Raw genomic sequence first — 16504 nt, 5'->3', positions numbered from 1 at the left:
TGCTGCATAATCAGAAGAATTGCAAATGGCGGAGTAATAATCAACAAACGTCCATACTTCTGACTTTATGATGGAGAGAAAGTCATTGATGATCCGCTGAAGATGGCTGGGCCTAGGATACCATCATGAGACACCTCTGCAGTGATGCCTATAGCTGTGATGATTGACCTTCAACAACTACAACAATCTTCCTTGTGTGAGGTAGAATCCAACCAGGGAGAGTTTACCGCAATTCTCACTGACTCTAAGTTTACAAATTTATGAGAGGATAGGATGGATAGCCGGAGACTTTTCCCTGAGTACAAAAGTCAATTACTCAGGAACATAGTTTTAAGGTAAACAGCGGTGAGTTTAAAGGAGATGAGAGAGGCAAGTCTTTTGCACAGAGGTTGGTAATTGCCTGGAATAGGCTGCCAGAGGAGGTGGTGACAGCGGATACAATTGCAGTGTTTAAGAGGCATCTTGACAGATATATGAATAAGAGATAACAAGTTGTAGAGCTGGATGAACACAGCAGGCCAAGCAGCATCAGAGGAGCAGGAAAGCTGACGTTTTGGGTCTGGACCCTTCTTCAGAAATTACATATATATAATATGGAGATATATGAATAGGCAGGTAATAGACGGAGATGGACCACGTAGAGGCAAAACCTTTTAGCTTACATAGGCATTGTGTGTCGGCACAGTCTTGCTGGGTCGAAAGGCCTGCTCCTGTGTTATTCTTTCTTCTTTGTTTTGTTATGCCTCCTTGAGTCCCAACTCGGTCAAATGCTACCCTGATGTCAAAGGCAGGCTTTGCACCTCAAAGTGAGAATTTAGCTGTTTTGACCATTTCTGGATCAAGCTGTAAAGATGTCTATCCCTGAGTTACCCTGGTGGAGCCTGTATGTAGATTATCATCTCAAACAAAAACAGTGATGTGGGAGATTAACTCTTCAAGAGAGAAAATAGATTGGAGAGAAAAATAAAATCTAGTTTTATTTGTAAGTTTCACAAATTCAAACATCCTATGCATTAAAATATATAATGTTAGGAATTTATCAATATTATCGCAGATCACGTGACAGCACTATTATTTGTTGAATAGAATGCTGAGAACTGTCAATGAGCCAACTATTAATCTCTTCCTATTTCACTACAGGGTTTAATGTCCTTCTATCTCTTCTCTGCAAAAAGAAATGATCCTTCGAGCAATGTCTCAAGTTTCTGTATTTGTCATAATTCTCTTGTTATGGACTGGAGAAGAAACAAATGCACAGAGAGCAGGTATAGTGCCAGTTTCATTATTGAAAGCACAAATAATCGGTTATAATGCAAATCCCTTCTCTCCAACAGCAACCATGTCTGCTGCTCACTAATTTGTAGAAATCATAATACATAAAATCTCCATGTTGCCCTCTGTCTATTGTGAACTGGAGTTTGGCTCCTTCTTTCAGTTCAACATTGTTATGTTCTGCATTGTTTAATCCATTTATAATTTTATTTTAACTGTATCTCCATCATGGAAAGCCCTTCCAGCAAATAACTCAGTGTGAAAAGTCTTCCAACTTCTTCCACTTTGCTCTGAATCTGGGGCAACTTGTTACTGTTCCATTTTCCTCCTGCACTGACTATTCAACTCAGCAAAACAGCTGAGGTGTTAATTTAACTGACCACCTCACCAGACACAGTGGACCTTTGCAAACTGGTCTCACAATGTGGTCATTATTTATTATTGTGGGGGCCCTACTTTTAGATATGGGCATGCAGATATCTACAAATTTCAGACAGCTTGCTGGACTCTTCTAAAACATCCCAAGAAATCGAGAATTACAACTAACACAATGTCATCACAAGTCCAACAGCTTTGTTGTCAAAAACTCCAGTGCAGATTGATTTAAAACACTGTGTTATCACTGCACAGTCAATTTTCCCTTTCTGTGATTTGGTATTTCCATTCCCAGGTTTAATAACCATAGCGATAACTGAAAAGAAATTTACTTCACTTACTCTGAATACGTTTGAGCTGTAACCTTGCTAAAATAATCCATGAAGTAATCAAAAACATCGCTGGAGAAAGTAAATATATTGCCCGTTAGGACTCCTTGATTTATTTTAATCGAAGAGCATCCCAGAAGGGTAGTACAAAGTTCCAAGATATGGCATACTTAGATTCTCAAAAGTTTTTGCTGAAGGACTATTGCTATATCTGAAAGGAATAGGAATTAAATGTGAAACCTGAAAGTTGACTGAAGGAAACAATGTAGCAAGTACTTGCCATGAGAGTAATGTTGGTGCTTTGGAGAACCAAGTGTAGTATCACAGGGTTTGATGCCAGGTTCCTTTTGTTCCTAAATTCTAGTAAGACTATGGAAACCTTACTTTTATTACAGGTTAACAATGAGACTACAGGACCCTATTTTAGTTCTGTCTAAGTGGATTGTTTTGATTGGGTTAAGCTTAGGCCCATGTTTGTTTACTGTCATCTCCCCGTTCAGCATAGACATAAATGTGTAAAATGAATTGTTAAAGATACCAATCCAGGCTAATCCAGAAGGATTTAAAATGAAACATGAAAATCTTGATATTGCTGAGCTCAATAACTAGCGGGAAGATTACACACAGCTGGAATGCTGTTCACTTCAGCACAATGTTCTCGGACCAGTTGTTCTCATACCTGTATACAGGGAATATTAACTTTTCAGGTCCAATCAATCCTATCATAATTTATCAATGACTACTGTCCCTGCAGGTTATAAGATTCATACCCGAAATCAATTTGGCCAATTTTAATTGATTTTCTAACAATTATGGAAGTATAAAAGAAAATAAAATCAAATCTCACACATACTGGTCATAAGTACAGCAGATTTGGAACTGTTACACTGCTACACTCTAGAGTACGAGGGGTAATTTATACTTTATCGTGTGATGGAAGCACATTGTCAAAAATTAGACCTGGTTCTTAGGAACTAGGCAGCTGAAGTGTTGATGATAATAGGAAAACATAAGAGATCAGAATTGGAGGAGTACATACGTTTCTGCAGGTTGGTGCTGACAGGGATCAGATAGCATAATCTCACCATTAGAGATAATCAACACAGTAAAACAAATGTTCCTTATGCTTTTCCTTTACTGATTGTCTCTCTGTGCAAAGGCTGTTTTTGTTTGCTGGGTTCTCATATTCATAAGAGGAGAAACTGAAGAAATAGGCCAAAGGCAATGTCGTTTAACATGTAGCAAAGTCGAATACTGTTACAATACTCCATCTGTTTTCCTGGAATACAGAAAGACTTATACAGTACAAATTGCCTAGTCTAAGGTTTAAACCTCATGCTGGCTCCAGAAAGCGGACACCAGAAAATAATAATTAATTTATGTGGAATTGATAAGGAGGCAGAGCTATGATTTTGGAAAAAGGTGCTTTGAGGTGCTCTGTTTGAGGTTTTGAAGGGAAATAACAAATCAAAACATGTTTTACACTATGACAAAGGGTTCCAAAACTGGGACACAAGTTAAAAAACAATGGCCCATCATTAAGGGAATAGGAGCCGAAAGCACTGCGGTTGCTGTAAATCAGGAACAAAAACAAAGTTTCTGGAAAAGCTCAGCAGGTCTGGCAGCAACTGTGAAGGGAAAAAAACAGAGTTAGCGTTTCGGGTCCATGACCCTTCCTCAGAACTGGGGATCATGGGATCCCCATGGCATTATAACTAGTTCTGAGGAAGGGTCACTGGACCCGAAACGTTAAATCTGTTTTTTTCCTTCACAGATGCTGCCAGACCTGCTGAGCTTTGCAACCAACTTTATCTTTGTTCTTGATTAAGGGAATAGGATTGGTGTGGACCATTTGTCCCTTCAAAACATTTCAGCTGTTATATTCAACATCAGCTAATTAGTTCCTCATTCCTCTAATTAGCAAACCTATCCCAAAATTTCTTCATACTTATGATACCCTACTTAAAAAAAAGCTTTCAGTCTCAGTCTAGAAAAATTGAAAATAACATGACACCAGATTATAGTCCAACAGGCTTATTTGAAGACTCAAGCTTTTGGTGTCTCGCTCCTTCTTCAGGTGTCAATGAGAGAGTTGGCATCAGACACAGAATTTATAAGCAAAAGATCAAAGGGCCATAAAACTAATGTGAATGTGTTGAACAAACCTAAGATGACTGTTAAATCTTTAATCAGTTAGAAAGGATTAATATGCAAATTCCAGATTTCTTTCAAGTCACTGCCCTGAAATAACTAAAGGTTTTAGCAGTTCCCACAGAGGTGACATCCCAGGTCAGATTGTGCATTTTAGATGTGAGGCCTTGCTTAGAATCTGGCTGTGTATCAATTTGGAGTCAGACCAGTTTATTTCCAAAGTAGGAATTTATAAAATGCCACATTGACTGTCTACAAACAAAATAAAATGTATCTAAAATGTATCTGCAATTACAAATCTGCAAATGCCAATTCACCCCATAGATGTGTATGTGTATGTGTTCATGCTTGAGAGAGTGTGAGTGTGTGCGTGCGTGTGAGTGTGTTTGTGTTAGAGAATGTCTGTATGAGAGACGGTCTGTGTGAGTGTGTGTGTGTGAGTGTGTTTGTGCGAGAGAATATGTGTGTATGTATGCATGTGTGAGAGTGTATAGTGTGGTGGGGTCACCTGTAGTGCAACATGAACACAAGATCCAGGTTGAGGCCGCCCTCATGGGTATGGAACTTGGCTATCAGCCTCTGCTCGGTGACTCTGCGTTGTTGTGCATACCGAAGTCCACCTTGGAGGACATTTACCCGAAGATCCAAGGCCAAATGACCTTGACTGTTGGAGTGTTACCCCACTGGGAGGGAAACTGGCGATTGTTGCATGGTGTCCATTCATCTGTTGTCATTGCGTCTGCATGGTTTCGCCAGTATACCATGTCTGGGGCATCCTTTCCTGCAGCGTATGAGATAGGCAACGTTGGCTGAGTCACATGAGTATCTGCTGCGCACGTGGTGGGTGGTGTTCCCATGGTAGTGTCCATGTCGAAGATCTGACATGTCTTGCAGACGTTACCATTGACAGGGTTGTTTGGCGTTGTGGTCGACATTGTCCTGAAGGCTGGGTAGTTTGCTGCAAACAATAGTCTGTTAAAAGTTTGGTGGTTGTTTGAAGGTGACAAGTGGAGGTGTGGGGAAGATCTTGGCAAGGTGCTCATTGTCATCAATGATATGTTGAAGGCTGCGAAGAACATGGCATAGTTTCTGTACCCTATCGGTTATATCCCGTGTCTGTCTTCCGAAGAGGTTGTTACGATTTTTCACTGGCAATCGATGAGTTAAGCATCATATCCCATTCTTATGAGGACGTACTTCAACACCTTCAGGTGTCCATTGCATAACCCCTCATCTGAACAGATCCTGTGTATGTGTGGGGCTTGTCCATAGGGGATGGCTTTTTAAATATGTTTCGGGTGGAAGCTAGAGAAGTGCAGCATCGTGAGGTTATCTGTAGGTTTGCAATAGAGTGAGGTACTGAGGTGTCAGTCTTTGATGGAGATGCGTGTGTCCAAGAATGAGACTGATTCTAAAGTGTAGTCCATGTTAAATCTGATGCTAGGATGAAACTTGTTGATATCGCTATGTAGTTGTTTCAGTGATTCCTCAGCGTGAGTCCAAAGGGAGAAAATGTCGTCAATGTAACTGGTGTATAGCGTTTGTCGGAAGTTCTGTGCAGCAAAGAAGTCTTGATCAAACTTATACATGAAAGTGTTGGCATACTGGGGAGCAAATCTGGTTCCCATGGCTATTCCGTGTATCTGGATGAAGAACTTGTTGAAGGTGAAGACTTTGTGGTCGAGGATGAAGCAGATGAGTTGTAGCAGCGTGTCTGGAAATTGGCAGTTGTTGGCATTGAGTACTGAGACTGTTGCAGTGACCATCATCGCAGGGGATGCTGGTATATTTGCATTTGCAGATTTGTATTTGCAGATACATTCTATTTTGTTCAAAAAGCACACTAGACAGTCAATGTGGCATTTTATAAATTCCTACTTTGGAAATAAAACCAGTCTGAATCCAAGTTGATACACAGTCGGATTCGAAACAAGGCGCCACACCTAAAATGCATTGTCTGACCTGGGATGTCACCTCTGGTACACTGTGGGAACTCATAAAACCTTAGTTATCTCAGGGCAGTGACTTGAAAGAAATTCTGGAATTTGCATATTCATCCTTTCTAACTTAACAGCCATCTTAAATTTGTTCAACACATCCACATCAGTTTTTTGACCCTTTGATCTTTTGCTTATAAATTTTGTATCTGATGCTGCCTCTCTCACTGATACCTGAAGAAGGAGCAAGACAGCAAAAGCTTGTGTCTTCAAATAAACTTGTTGGACTATAACCTAGTGTTGTGTGATTTTTGACCTCATCCACCCCAGTCCAACAACGGCACCTCTACATCTTGAAAAATTGAATTCACAGCCTTTAGATGATTTTCACTGTTACCTATACAACCAACTGTTTCCTTTTTTACTTAAATGTCGAAATTCAATTTTAAAATTTATTGTCTCTTGTTCTCATAAAAGCTTTTCTGCATCTACCTTAAGTCCTTCTTGCAATTTGAGCAGCCTGATTACTTCATCTTCAAAATTTTCACCTCCAGGGAATACAGACCAGTTTATGCATCCTGTCCTCACTATTTATGGACTACACATTTATATTCCTTGAGGTACATTGCCCAAAACTGTACACAACATCCCAGATATGGATGGTCAGACCAAAATTCTGCATAACTCAAACATCACCTCCTCACTATTGAATTCCGGTCCCCTCAGGATAAAGGTTAAAATTCTCTTAGCATGTGTTTTCAAAAATTCTGGTCCGTACTCACAATGGCACATGATCTCATAATTATGACTTAAGTATAAGTAAGGCCAAGTAAAGATGGCAGGTTTCCTTCCCTAAAAGACAATTGTTAATTAGGTGGGTGTTTGTGAAAATCACACCATCTGCCATAGTGTGATTCAAACCCATGTCCACAGAGTAATAGGTCTTCAGTCATTGAGTGAGACAATCATTATGCCACTGCCTTCACTCATGTACTGTGCGTGAAATCAGTCTCCAATTGAATTTTCAATATATCACTCAAGCAATCGTCACATCATGAGACACAACTGGACTGCAAAGAGTTAAGCAGAAGAAGTTGGATACCTGCTCTATTCAGTGAAGCATACACTCGAAAGGAATCCTATAATGGGCCTGAGATTCTACTGGCATCTACCTGTAAATGAGAATTTACGTACAGCTTCTCTCCACTACCTGCTTTTCACTATAGAACAAGACAGGAGAGAAACTTGGAAGGGATAAAATATCACAGGTTGAATTAAAAAAAACACAAGATTGGAATGTGAAATATGTCATTCTCTTTCCCTTGAACAAAAACAGAAGTTGCTGGCAAAGCTCAGCAGATCTGGCAGCATCTGTGAAGAAAAATATCAGAGTTAACGTTTCAGGTCCAGTGACCCTTTCTCAGAACTGATGGTAGCTGGGAAAATGTCAGTTTGTATGCAGAAAATAGAGAGGGGAATGGGGTAGGGAGGAGACAATAGTATAGAGCCCGAAGAGAGAGAAGAGCAGTTGAATTAGACAAAAGAGTTGACAAGGATCTGGCTAGGAGGGGGAATAGCTGTTAATGGAGACTGTTAGTGGCTATCAATAGGTGTGTAGTGGCAAGTAATGTGATAACAATAGGGGTTAGGGGGCTAGGGGAGAGTTTAGGCCCTAAAATTATTGAACTCAATATTGAGTCTGGAGGGCTGCAGGGTCCCCAAATGGAAAATGAGGTGTTGTTCTTCCAGCTTATGTTGAGCTTTGCAGCGAACACTGCATTCTCTTTCCCATATTCATCTTTTTTCTCATTTAACTACTGACATGATGATTTCTCTGTGAAAACTCTTACCAGAATAAATATATTTGAACATCTGAAGTAACAGCAATTCAGATGATTGGAATCTGTAATTGCCTGTTCAATGCAATTTTTAGATTTGTTTTAAAATGTTCTGCATAAAATGTCATTCAAAAAAGCCTTTACTTTTAAATTTAATGATTTACCCTGTAGCTCATTTTTCTCCTTCTCTCACCTGAAGATTTAGTTCTTACTGGATTCTGTTTCATTAGAGCTGGCTAATCTTTTTGTCCTCACTGAAATGGCTGTGCTTCTTAACAGTGCCTGGCAGCATGTTATTAAACCTAAGCCAGATCCTGCCTCCACCTGGGCTGACCACAGTTATATATTCTCCAATGTGGCATACTGAGCAGCAATTAAAACTGGAAAGTTTGCCTATTTATCCATTCCCGGGGCAATTGACACTTATGACGTGGTTGTCTTTCAGAACAATGTTGATATGTCAATGGGGTTAGATCCCTGAGGTGGAGAGTTTCTTCCCAGGTGCGCTTTTATCAGACACTAGCCTGAAACACAAGTAGCAGATGTTACAATACCGCACTCTTCTATTTTTCTCTTTCATCCATGTATCTGGAATATGAAATACAGAATATACCACCTTTGTTATGGGATTTCCCAATGCCAATCTGCCTATGCCAATTGCTAATTTATAAAGCTCCACTTTCCACCTTTTAAGAAGACATCTAAAACAAGCATTTGGTCCTCTGAGAAAGCTGATCTAGAGCGTACTAGCTATTTCAGAGCCCTTTACAAAACAAATGACCAACCAGTGGTACAGGTATAAAGACACTCATTTCCAGGATGTGCAGCATCCCCAATAGGTAAGATATATTTTGTTATAAGATGTATTTCTGTAGAATCAAGAGGAATACAAGCACATCAATTCGGAATGCTCTCACCTCTGGGTCAGGAGATTATGGTTCAGGTCTCACTCCAGAGACACTGAATGTAAAATCTGGTCTGGCATCCCAGTATAGTCCTGAAGTAGGGCTGCACATTTGGAAAACCTATCATTCAGATGAGCCATTAAACCAATGTCCTAGGTGCCCTGCCAAGTGGATATAAAATATTCTTGGTGGTTCTCCCCTAAGTCCAGGTTAACAATTATCCATCAATATAAGAAATAGAAGCAGGAGTAACATCTTGAACCTTCACTGCCATTCAAATTGATCATGCTGATAGAAACATAGAAGATAGGAGCAGGAGGAGGCCATTCAGCTCTTTGAGCCTGCTCCGTCATTTATCATGATCATGGCTAATCGTCCAACTCAACAGCCTAATCCTGCTTTCTCTCCATAACCTTTGATCCCATTTGCCCCAAGTGCTATATCTAGTCACCTCTTGAATACATTCAATGTTTTGGCACCAACTACTACCTTTGATAATGAATTCCACAGGCTCACCACTCTTTAGGCGAAGAAATGTCTCCTCATCTCCGTCCTAAATGGTCTACCTCGAATCTTCATACTATGACCCTCAGTTCTGGACACATCCACCAGCAGGATCATCTGCCCTGCATCTACCCCTGTCTAGTCCTGTTAGAATTTTATTAGCCTCTATGAGATTCCCCCTCCTTTGTCTGAACTCTAGCGAAAACAATCCCAACCTGGTCAATCTCTCTTCATACGTCAGTCCCATCATCCCCCGAATCAGCCTGGTAAACCTTCGCTGCACTCCCTCGAGAGCAAGACCATTCTTCCTCAGAAAAGGATACCAAAATTGCACACTCTATTCCAGGTGTATATCCCAGTTCTGCCTAAGTTCCACTTTTCCCCACCAATCTGATGAGTCCCAAAATAAACTCAGTGATGGAACATCCATAAATATCTGATGTATAAAGTTCCAAATATTCATGAACCTTCAATTCCATGATTCCTGGTCCACCTAGGCAAGAGGGAGAATTGGGTGAGCACTGGATGAAATGTACTGGAGTTGGGGATGGCTGTTTGAGGGTAATTCCACATTTGACATGTGGGAATCTTCTAAGGACCCAGTTGATTAGAGTTTAGGACCAATATGTTCCTGTGAAAATAAAGGATAAACATTGCTTCTACTTAACTTGGCAGCAAACCCTTTTTGAACCACAGAATCAGTAGGTTTTAGGGATATACTTTCTCTGCTGATTGCAATTCTTTAAAGTTCCTCTTGTTTTTATGTCACTTGATTATGCTTTGTTTCCGATAAGTAATCGAAATTCCATTTTGAAGACGTACACACAGCATTTGATCAAGTTCTTTGCCATTTCCTCATTCCTCATGATAATGTCTTCTGTCTCAACTGCCAAGAGGTTATTATTCACATTCATACTTTATTCACTTATATGACCTTATAAAAGTTCATGTAATTTGTTTTTTTGAAATTTCCTGAGAAAAACCAGTAACAACAAATTCGACTTGAAGAGTGAAATAATTGTGTCGAAAACAAGAATCTTAGCTGTAAACAAAGTCAGTTCCATGACAGTAGACATGGTTAAGGTTGACTAGGATGGAGTTTAATCCAGACACCTGTGAGGTGATACATTTTGGGAGCTCTGGTGGAGGGGAAGAGTATACAGTCAGTGGCATCAACATACAGAAGGATGTAGGTGGACAAGTCCATAGTTCCCTGCAAGCGGCAATACAAGTGGATAGGATAATTACGAAGGCATATGGCATGCTTGCCTTCATCAGTCTGGCATAAAGTATAAAAATTGGCAAGTCTTGTTGCAGTTGTATAGGCCACACTTGGAAATGAGTGTACAGTTCTGGTTGCCACACTATCAGAAGAATGTGAAGGCTTTGGAGAGGGTACAGAAACAGTGACCAGGATATTGCCTGGCTTGGTGACTATTAGCTATGAGGACACACTAGACTAACTTGATTTGTTTTCACTTGAAGGCCAAAGGATCGGGGGAGTGACCTGATAGATGTTTTCAAAATTATGAGAGGCATGGATAGAATGGATAATCAGAGTCTTTTCCCCAGGGTAGAAATGGCAATTATTAAGGAAGATAGGTTTTAGTTAAAAGGGGGGACGTTTAAAAGAAATGTGAGAGGCAGATTTTGACACAGAGTCATACAGTACGGACACAGACCCTTCAGTCCAACTCGTCCATGCCGACCAGGTTCCCTAAACTTTTCCCTGCACTTGGCCCATATTCCTCTAAACCTTTCCTATTCATGTGCATGTCCAAATTTTTTTTAAATGTTGTAACTGTCTGCATCTACCACTTCCTCTGGCAGTTCTTTCCAAATGCGCACCACCCTCTGTGTGAAAAAGATTTGCTTCTCATGTCCTTTTAAATCTTTCCCTTCTCACCTTAAAACTATGCTGTCTAGTTATGAATTCCTCTACCTTAGGCAAAAGACCTTTGCTGTTTCACCTTATCTGTACCACTCATGATTTTATAAACCTCTTATAAGGACACCCCTCAATCTCTCATGCTCAGGGGAAAAATATCCCAGCCCACTCACCTGTCCTGATAACTCAAACCCTCTAAGAATGTTTTGTCAGAGGTGGTGGTGGAGGCAGATACAATAGCAACATTTAAGAGGCATCTTGACAGATATGTGAATTGGCAGGGAATAAAGGGATACAGACAGGCAAAAGATTTTTAGTTTAGCAAAGCATTGTGTGTCAGCACAGTCTTGGTGGCTATAATGCCTGTACTATTCTTTGTTCTTTGAAAGGAATGCTATCGGACCACAACACATAATCAAGGAGGCAAATTTAGAATGATAGTGTGAGAGACTCCTCTGGCCTCAAGGAAAGAATCCTCCATGAAACTCAATGAGAATGACACTAAACCAATTTCTGGTAAGATTCCAGGAACACCCCAGCATTTTTAAACTACTAATTTCAGGTTAACTGTTATCCTGTTGATCCTCCTGTTTCATTCTCTGTTCATCCTTTAATGCAGTGTTACGTTTGCTAACTTGCAATCCACTGGGGCCGTCCAAAACCTGGTGAATTGTGGAAAATCATAAACATTGCCTCTACTTAACTTGGCAGCAAACCCTTTTTGAACCACAGAATCAGTAGGTTTTAGGGATATACTTTCTCTGCTGATTGCAATTCTTTAAAGTTCCTCTTGTTTTTATGTCACTTGATTATGCTTTGTTTCCGATAAGTAATCGAAATTCCATTTTGAAGACATACACACAGCAGTTGATTAAGTTCTTTGCCATTTCCTCATTCCTCATGATAATGTCTGCTGTCTCAACTGCCAAGAGGTTATTATTCACATTCATACTTTATTCACTTATATGACCTTATAAAAGTTCATGTAATTTGCTTTTTTGAAATTTCCTGACTAGTTTGCTTTTGTGCTCCATTTTTTCCCACTCTTTTAACAATTTTTAGTCTCCCTTTGCAGTTTTCCAAAGTTCTCCTAATCGTCAGGTTTATTACTATTCATTATAACATTGTAAGCCTCTTTTATTTTCCATTTAATGTTATTCTTTGGTTCAATAGTAACCACAGATGGATCTTTTGCACTTTCTTTTGTTTCTAATGACTGAAAAATGTAATTATTTAACTGTTCATTTCACCATTCAATAAACACTATTGTCTACTTTTCTACTAACCTAGTCAACCTTAACCATGTCTACTGTCATGGAACTGACTTTGTTTACAGCTAAGATTCTTGTTTTGGACACAATTATTTCACTCTTCAAGTGGAATTTGTTGTTACTGGTTTTTCTCAGACAGATTTTTACTGTTCGATTACTAATTAACCCTGCCTCAGGTCCAAAATTAGATCTAAAATAGCTTCTTCACCAGTTGGTCCCCGCAAGGTGTTGTTCCAAAAAGCTCCCAGAATCTTATAGACCACCTTTGCCAATTTAGTTTACCTACTCTGTATGAAATGTAACATCTCTCACATTCATTGACTTTGTTAGAAGATTCAGTTATTTCTGATTTAAAGTTCTATCCAATGGTGTAACTACTGTCAGACAACCGATGAACTACACATGCCAGCATTTTTTGACCATTACTTTTCCTAATTTCCACCTATACTAATTCTAGTTCCTTATCTTCTGAGACAAGATTTTTTTTACTATTTTCCTTATGTTACTCTTTATTGTGAAGTATACTTGATTCAATCTATCTTATCAGAATCTTAAGTATCTTGAAATAGTTATTTCCAAATCTTGGCCACCTTGCAACCATGTCTATGTCACAGTGATTAGATCCAGCCCATTTATCTCTATCTGTGCTACTGCTTTATATACCTTGCTGTGCATGTTTCGTGCATTCCAAAATTAAATGTTTGAACACCATTCTTCGTACTGACCTTAATCACTAATGCACAATTATCTTTAAACTCTTCCTGTCGCATTGTTCTTGTGTTTTTCTAGCATCTTGCCTAAATGATGGTATTACTCTATTAGCTTCACTTTCCTCTTTAGATTTCCAAATTTTCTTTCATTTGAACCTTACAACAGATAATTTCAACCCATAAGCATAACCCTATTAACAAGAATGCCAATCTCAACTCATGAACTGAAGGCTGGGCCAATAGGATAGCTCCCTCTTTCCCCGATTCAAAACCCCTTCTTTCCACTTGTCTCTTTGAGTTTAAATCTCAAACCTGTTTGACCCTCTCCCAATTTACATGAGCGACAGATATTAATCCAAAGATTATTTAATGTAGAACTCAGTTCCTCAAATTTCCTTATCAGGACATCATTGCTAGTTCTAACTATGTCACTGATCCTATATGGACCACAACTGAATATTTTTTGCCTCACTCTGAGATCTCATCCGAACACAAGAAAAATATTTAATCTTGTTACCAAGCAAGTAGCACATGAGCTTGATTTTCTGAGGAGTGGCAAGCACACACAGATGAAAGAGGGAAAGACAACAGTGGCTGTCAGGTCAGGGGGTCTGACTATTCCCTGGGTATATTCTGCAGTAACACTATTGCATTCCATTACACTAAATAGTTTTCTGCACCATGTGTCAATTGTCAACCCATCTGGCAGACCTTGTTCTCAATTAGCAAGACCTAAGACCCCTTTGTCAATTCAAGGACCTGAATAATTGGTCTTGCAATGATCACATTTCTGTGTATGGAAGCTTATTATGCACTAATCAGTTACTGCTTTTTCTACATTATAACAGTGACTATACTTCAGAGGTGCTTCATTGTTTGTAAAATGTTTCATTATGCCCTGTCAGTGTCAAAGCAAATAGACTTCATTCTTCCTTGGCTCATTCCTTTGGTGAAGTTGAGGTTATATAAACTTTCAGTGTCTGTATTGATGTGTAGGTAGGCAAAATATCACAGTTGAAAACCTCATATAAATCTCATAGCTGTGCAGCATCACCACCTATGCCTTAAGCTTGGGATTGGTCACTTTTTTAATGTGAGCTCTCCAGAGAAAAAAGCTGCGGCAAGTTTTACTCTGTCACAGAAACACCTCTTTATCCAAAGCTGTGCCTAATAACAGGGTGCGGGAAAGACGTGTCAGTTGACAGACAAAACTCAGCTGTGTTCATTCAATAAACTGCAATAGCAGTATTTACTGTGAACAGTGTGCCAGCTGGAACATAAATTTAGCCTTCATTAGAATGATAGGTAGCCTGTGGCTTTTGGATGTTGTTTCATCGTAGCCCGTAATGCTCTCAAGATCTTCCAATATGTGTGCAACAGAGGGAGAGATCACAGGAGCAGGGTGTCTTGTTGCAATTGGTCCTTGGTGAGACCACACCTAGAATATTGTGTCCAGTTTTGATCTCCTTATCTGAGAAAACGTACTTTGGCTATGAAGGGAGTACAACAAAGATTTACTAAACTAGTTCCTGGAATTATAAGGCTGACATATTAAGAGAGAATGGATTGATTAGGACTCTGTTTACTGGAATTTCGAAAAAATGAAGGATATTTCACAGAAACCTATAAAATTCTAACACGACTAGGCAAAATAAAGAAAGATGTTTCTGATATCCATGGTGTCCAGAGCCGGGGAAGGATCCAGACCCGAAACACCAGCTTTCCTGCTCCTCTGATGCTGCCTGGCCTGCTGTGTTCATCCAGGTCTATACCTTGTTATCACAGTCTAAGGGTTGGCTCTTTAGGAGTGCGATGTGGAGAAATTTCTTTATCCAGAGAGTGGTGAGCTGGCAGAATTATCTGCTACAGAAAGCGTTTGAGGCCAAACATTGATTGTTTTCAAGAAAGAGTGAGATACAGTTCTTCAGGCTAATGGGATCGAAGGGTATGGGGAGAAATCAGGAACGGGTTATTGAGTCATATGATCAGCCATGATTCATATTGAATGATGGACCAGATTCGAAAGACTGAATGGCCTACTCGTGCTCCTATGTTTTTAATGTTTCTCTGACAATTTAACATTAATAAGACCCAAGGTGTGATATCGTGGACACCATAGGTTTCAGATACAGGGATCATACTCTGCCTCTCTCACCGACAAGCTCAAATAGGCTGATCACCAACCAATATTCCTGATGTTTATTTTCAAACCCTTTATCATTCTAACTTTCTGAAATTAAACCAATACTTCCTGATTTGAACTGAACTGCAAAAGAAAACAAAATAACAATGGACTCTTAGGTATTTGCATTCTCATCTTTTCTGTTACTTCCTCACCAACTGATGGCAATGCTAACAACAACAGAAAGCAGAAAAACACCTGAAGGGATTTATTATGCCTAGTTTTCTACTATTTTCAACTTCTGGTGTGAGCTAATCCTTCACAGTGGTTATTCCAAAAAAAAATCTCTCCTGCACAACTGTTAAAGCTTTGTTGAGAAATGAAAAGAGTTCAACTTTGCCATGGGCTAGTTCTTTTAACGTTCAACAGCAGATTGGTATGTTGTCCAGGCTGAGATGTTTAATTTTTAAAATATCAATACCAGTTAGGGCTTGATTCAGTTAGGAAAGGTATTAATGTTTAAATATGTGGTGTTATGCTTTTAAGAACAGTTTATGGATGCATTTCAGTTCAGATCACCATTCTTTCATGCTCAGTCATCTGCAAAGTTGGTAAAGATTGAATGCAATGAACACGACTGTTGCATCAAAAGGTTTACAGAGCATGTGCACGAAGGCTGGAAGACTACTTTAATCAATCAGCTGAAATCCTATCTTATGTCCAACTGCAGGAATGTTGAAAAAACCTCCACCAAAGCTTTTCTTGATAATGTAACCTGAAATGTTACTGAGCTGTACAAACGTGTGAAATAAGAGAAGCAGGCCATTCAGTCCATCTAGCCTGCTTCCACCATCCATTAAGTTTATGGCTGATCTGCATGTATATCAAAATTCACAATCTTACCTATTCCCAATAACCTTTGATTCTTTTGCTTCTCCAAAAATCTATTTACCTCCAACTTCAAAACATTAAATGATCCCACCTTCGGAGGCAGAGTGTTCCAAAGGCACACAACCCTCTGAGAGAAAAAAAACTCTTCTTGTCACTTTCCACAAAGGGTCTTTGCTCATTTTTAAACAGTGCCACCTAGTCATGGACTTGCCCACAGGTAGAAATATCCTGTCCACATCCACCTTGTCAAGACAGTTCAGGATCTTATACACTTCAATCAAGTCACCCCTCACTCTTCTAAATTCCAGTGG

General features: G+C 39.5%; 1 protein-coding gene across 1 annotated transcript in view; it reads left to right on the top strand.

Moving 5' to 3' along the window:
* Positions 1–1177: 1177 nt before the first annotated feature.
* Positions 1178–16504, top strand: part of col22a1 (collagen, type XXII, alpha 1) — a 266290-nt gene continuing 250963 nt past the window's right edge. The window contains exon 1 of the mRNA XM_048596182.1: positions 1178–1265. Within this exon, the coding sequence (XP_048452139.1) occupies positions 1178–1265 (88 nt within the window). The remainder of the gene's footprint in view (positions 1266–16504) is intronic.

The sequence above is a fragment of the Rhincodon typus genome, chromosome 4 (genome assembly GCF_021869965.1).
Source record: "Rhincodon typus isolate 14 chromosome 4, sRhiTyp1.1, whole genome shotgun sequence".
Taxonomy (NCBI): Eukaryota; Metazoa; Chordata; class Chondrichthyes; order Orectolobiformes; family Rhincodontidae; genus Rhincodon; species Rhincodon typus.
Note: the sequence above shows the minus strand (reverse complement) of the source record. Positions and strands in the feature narration are given on the sequence as shown.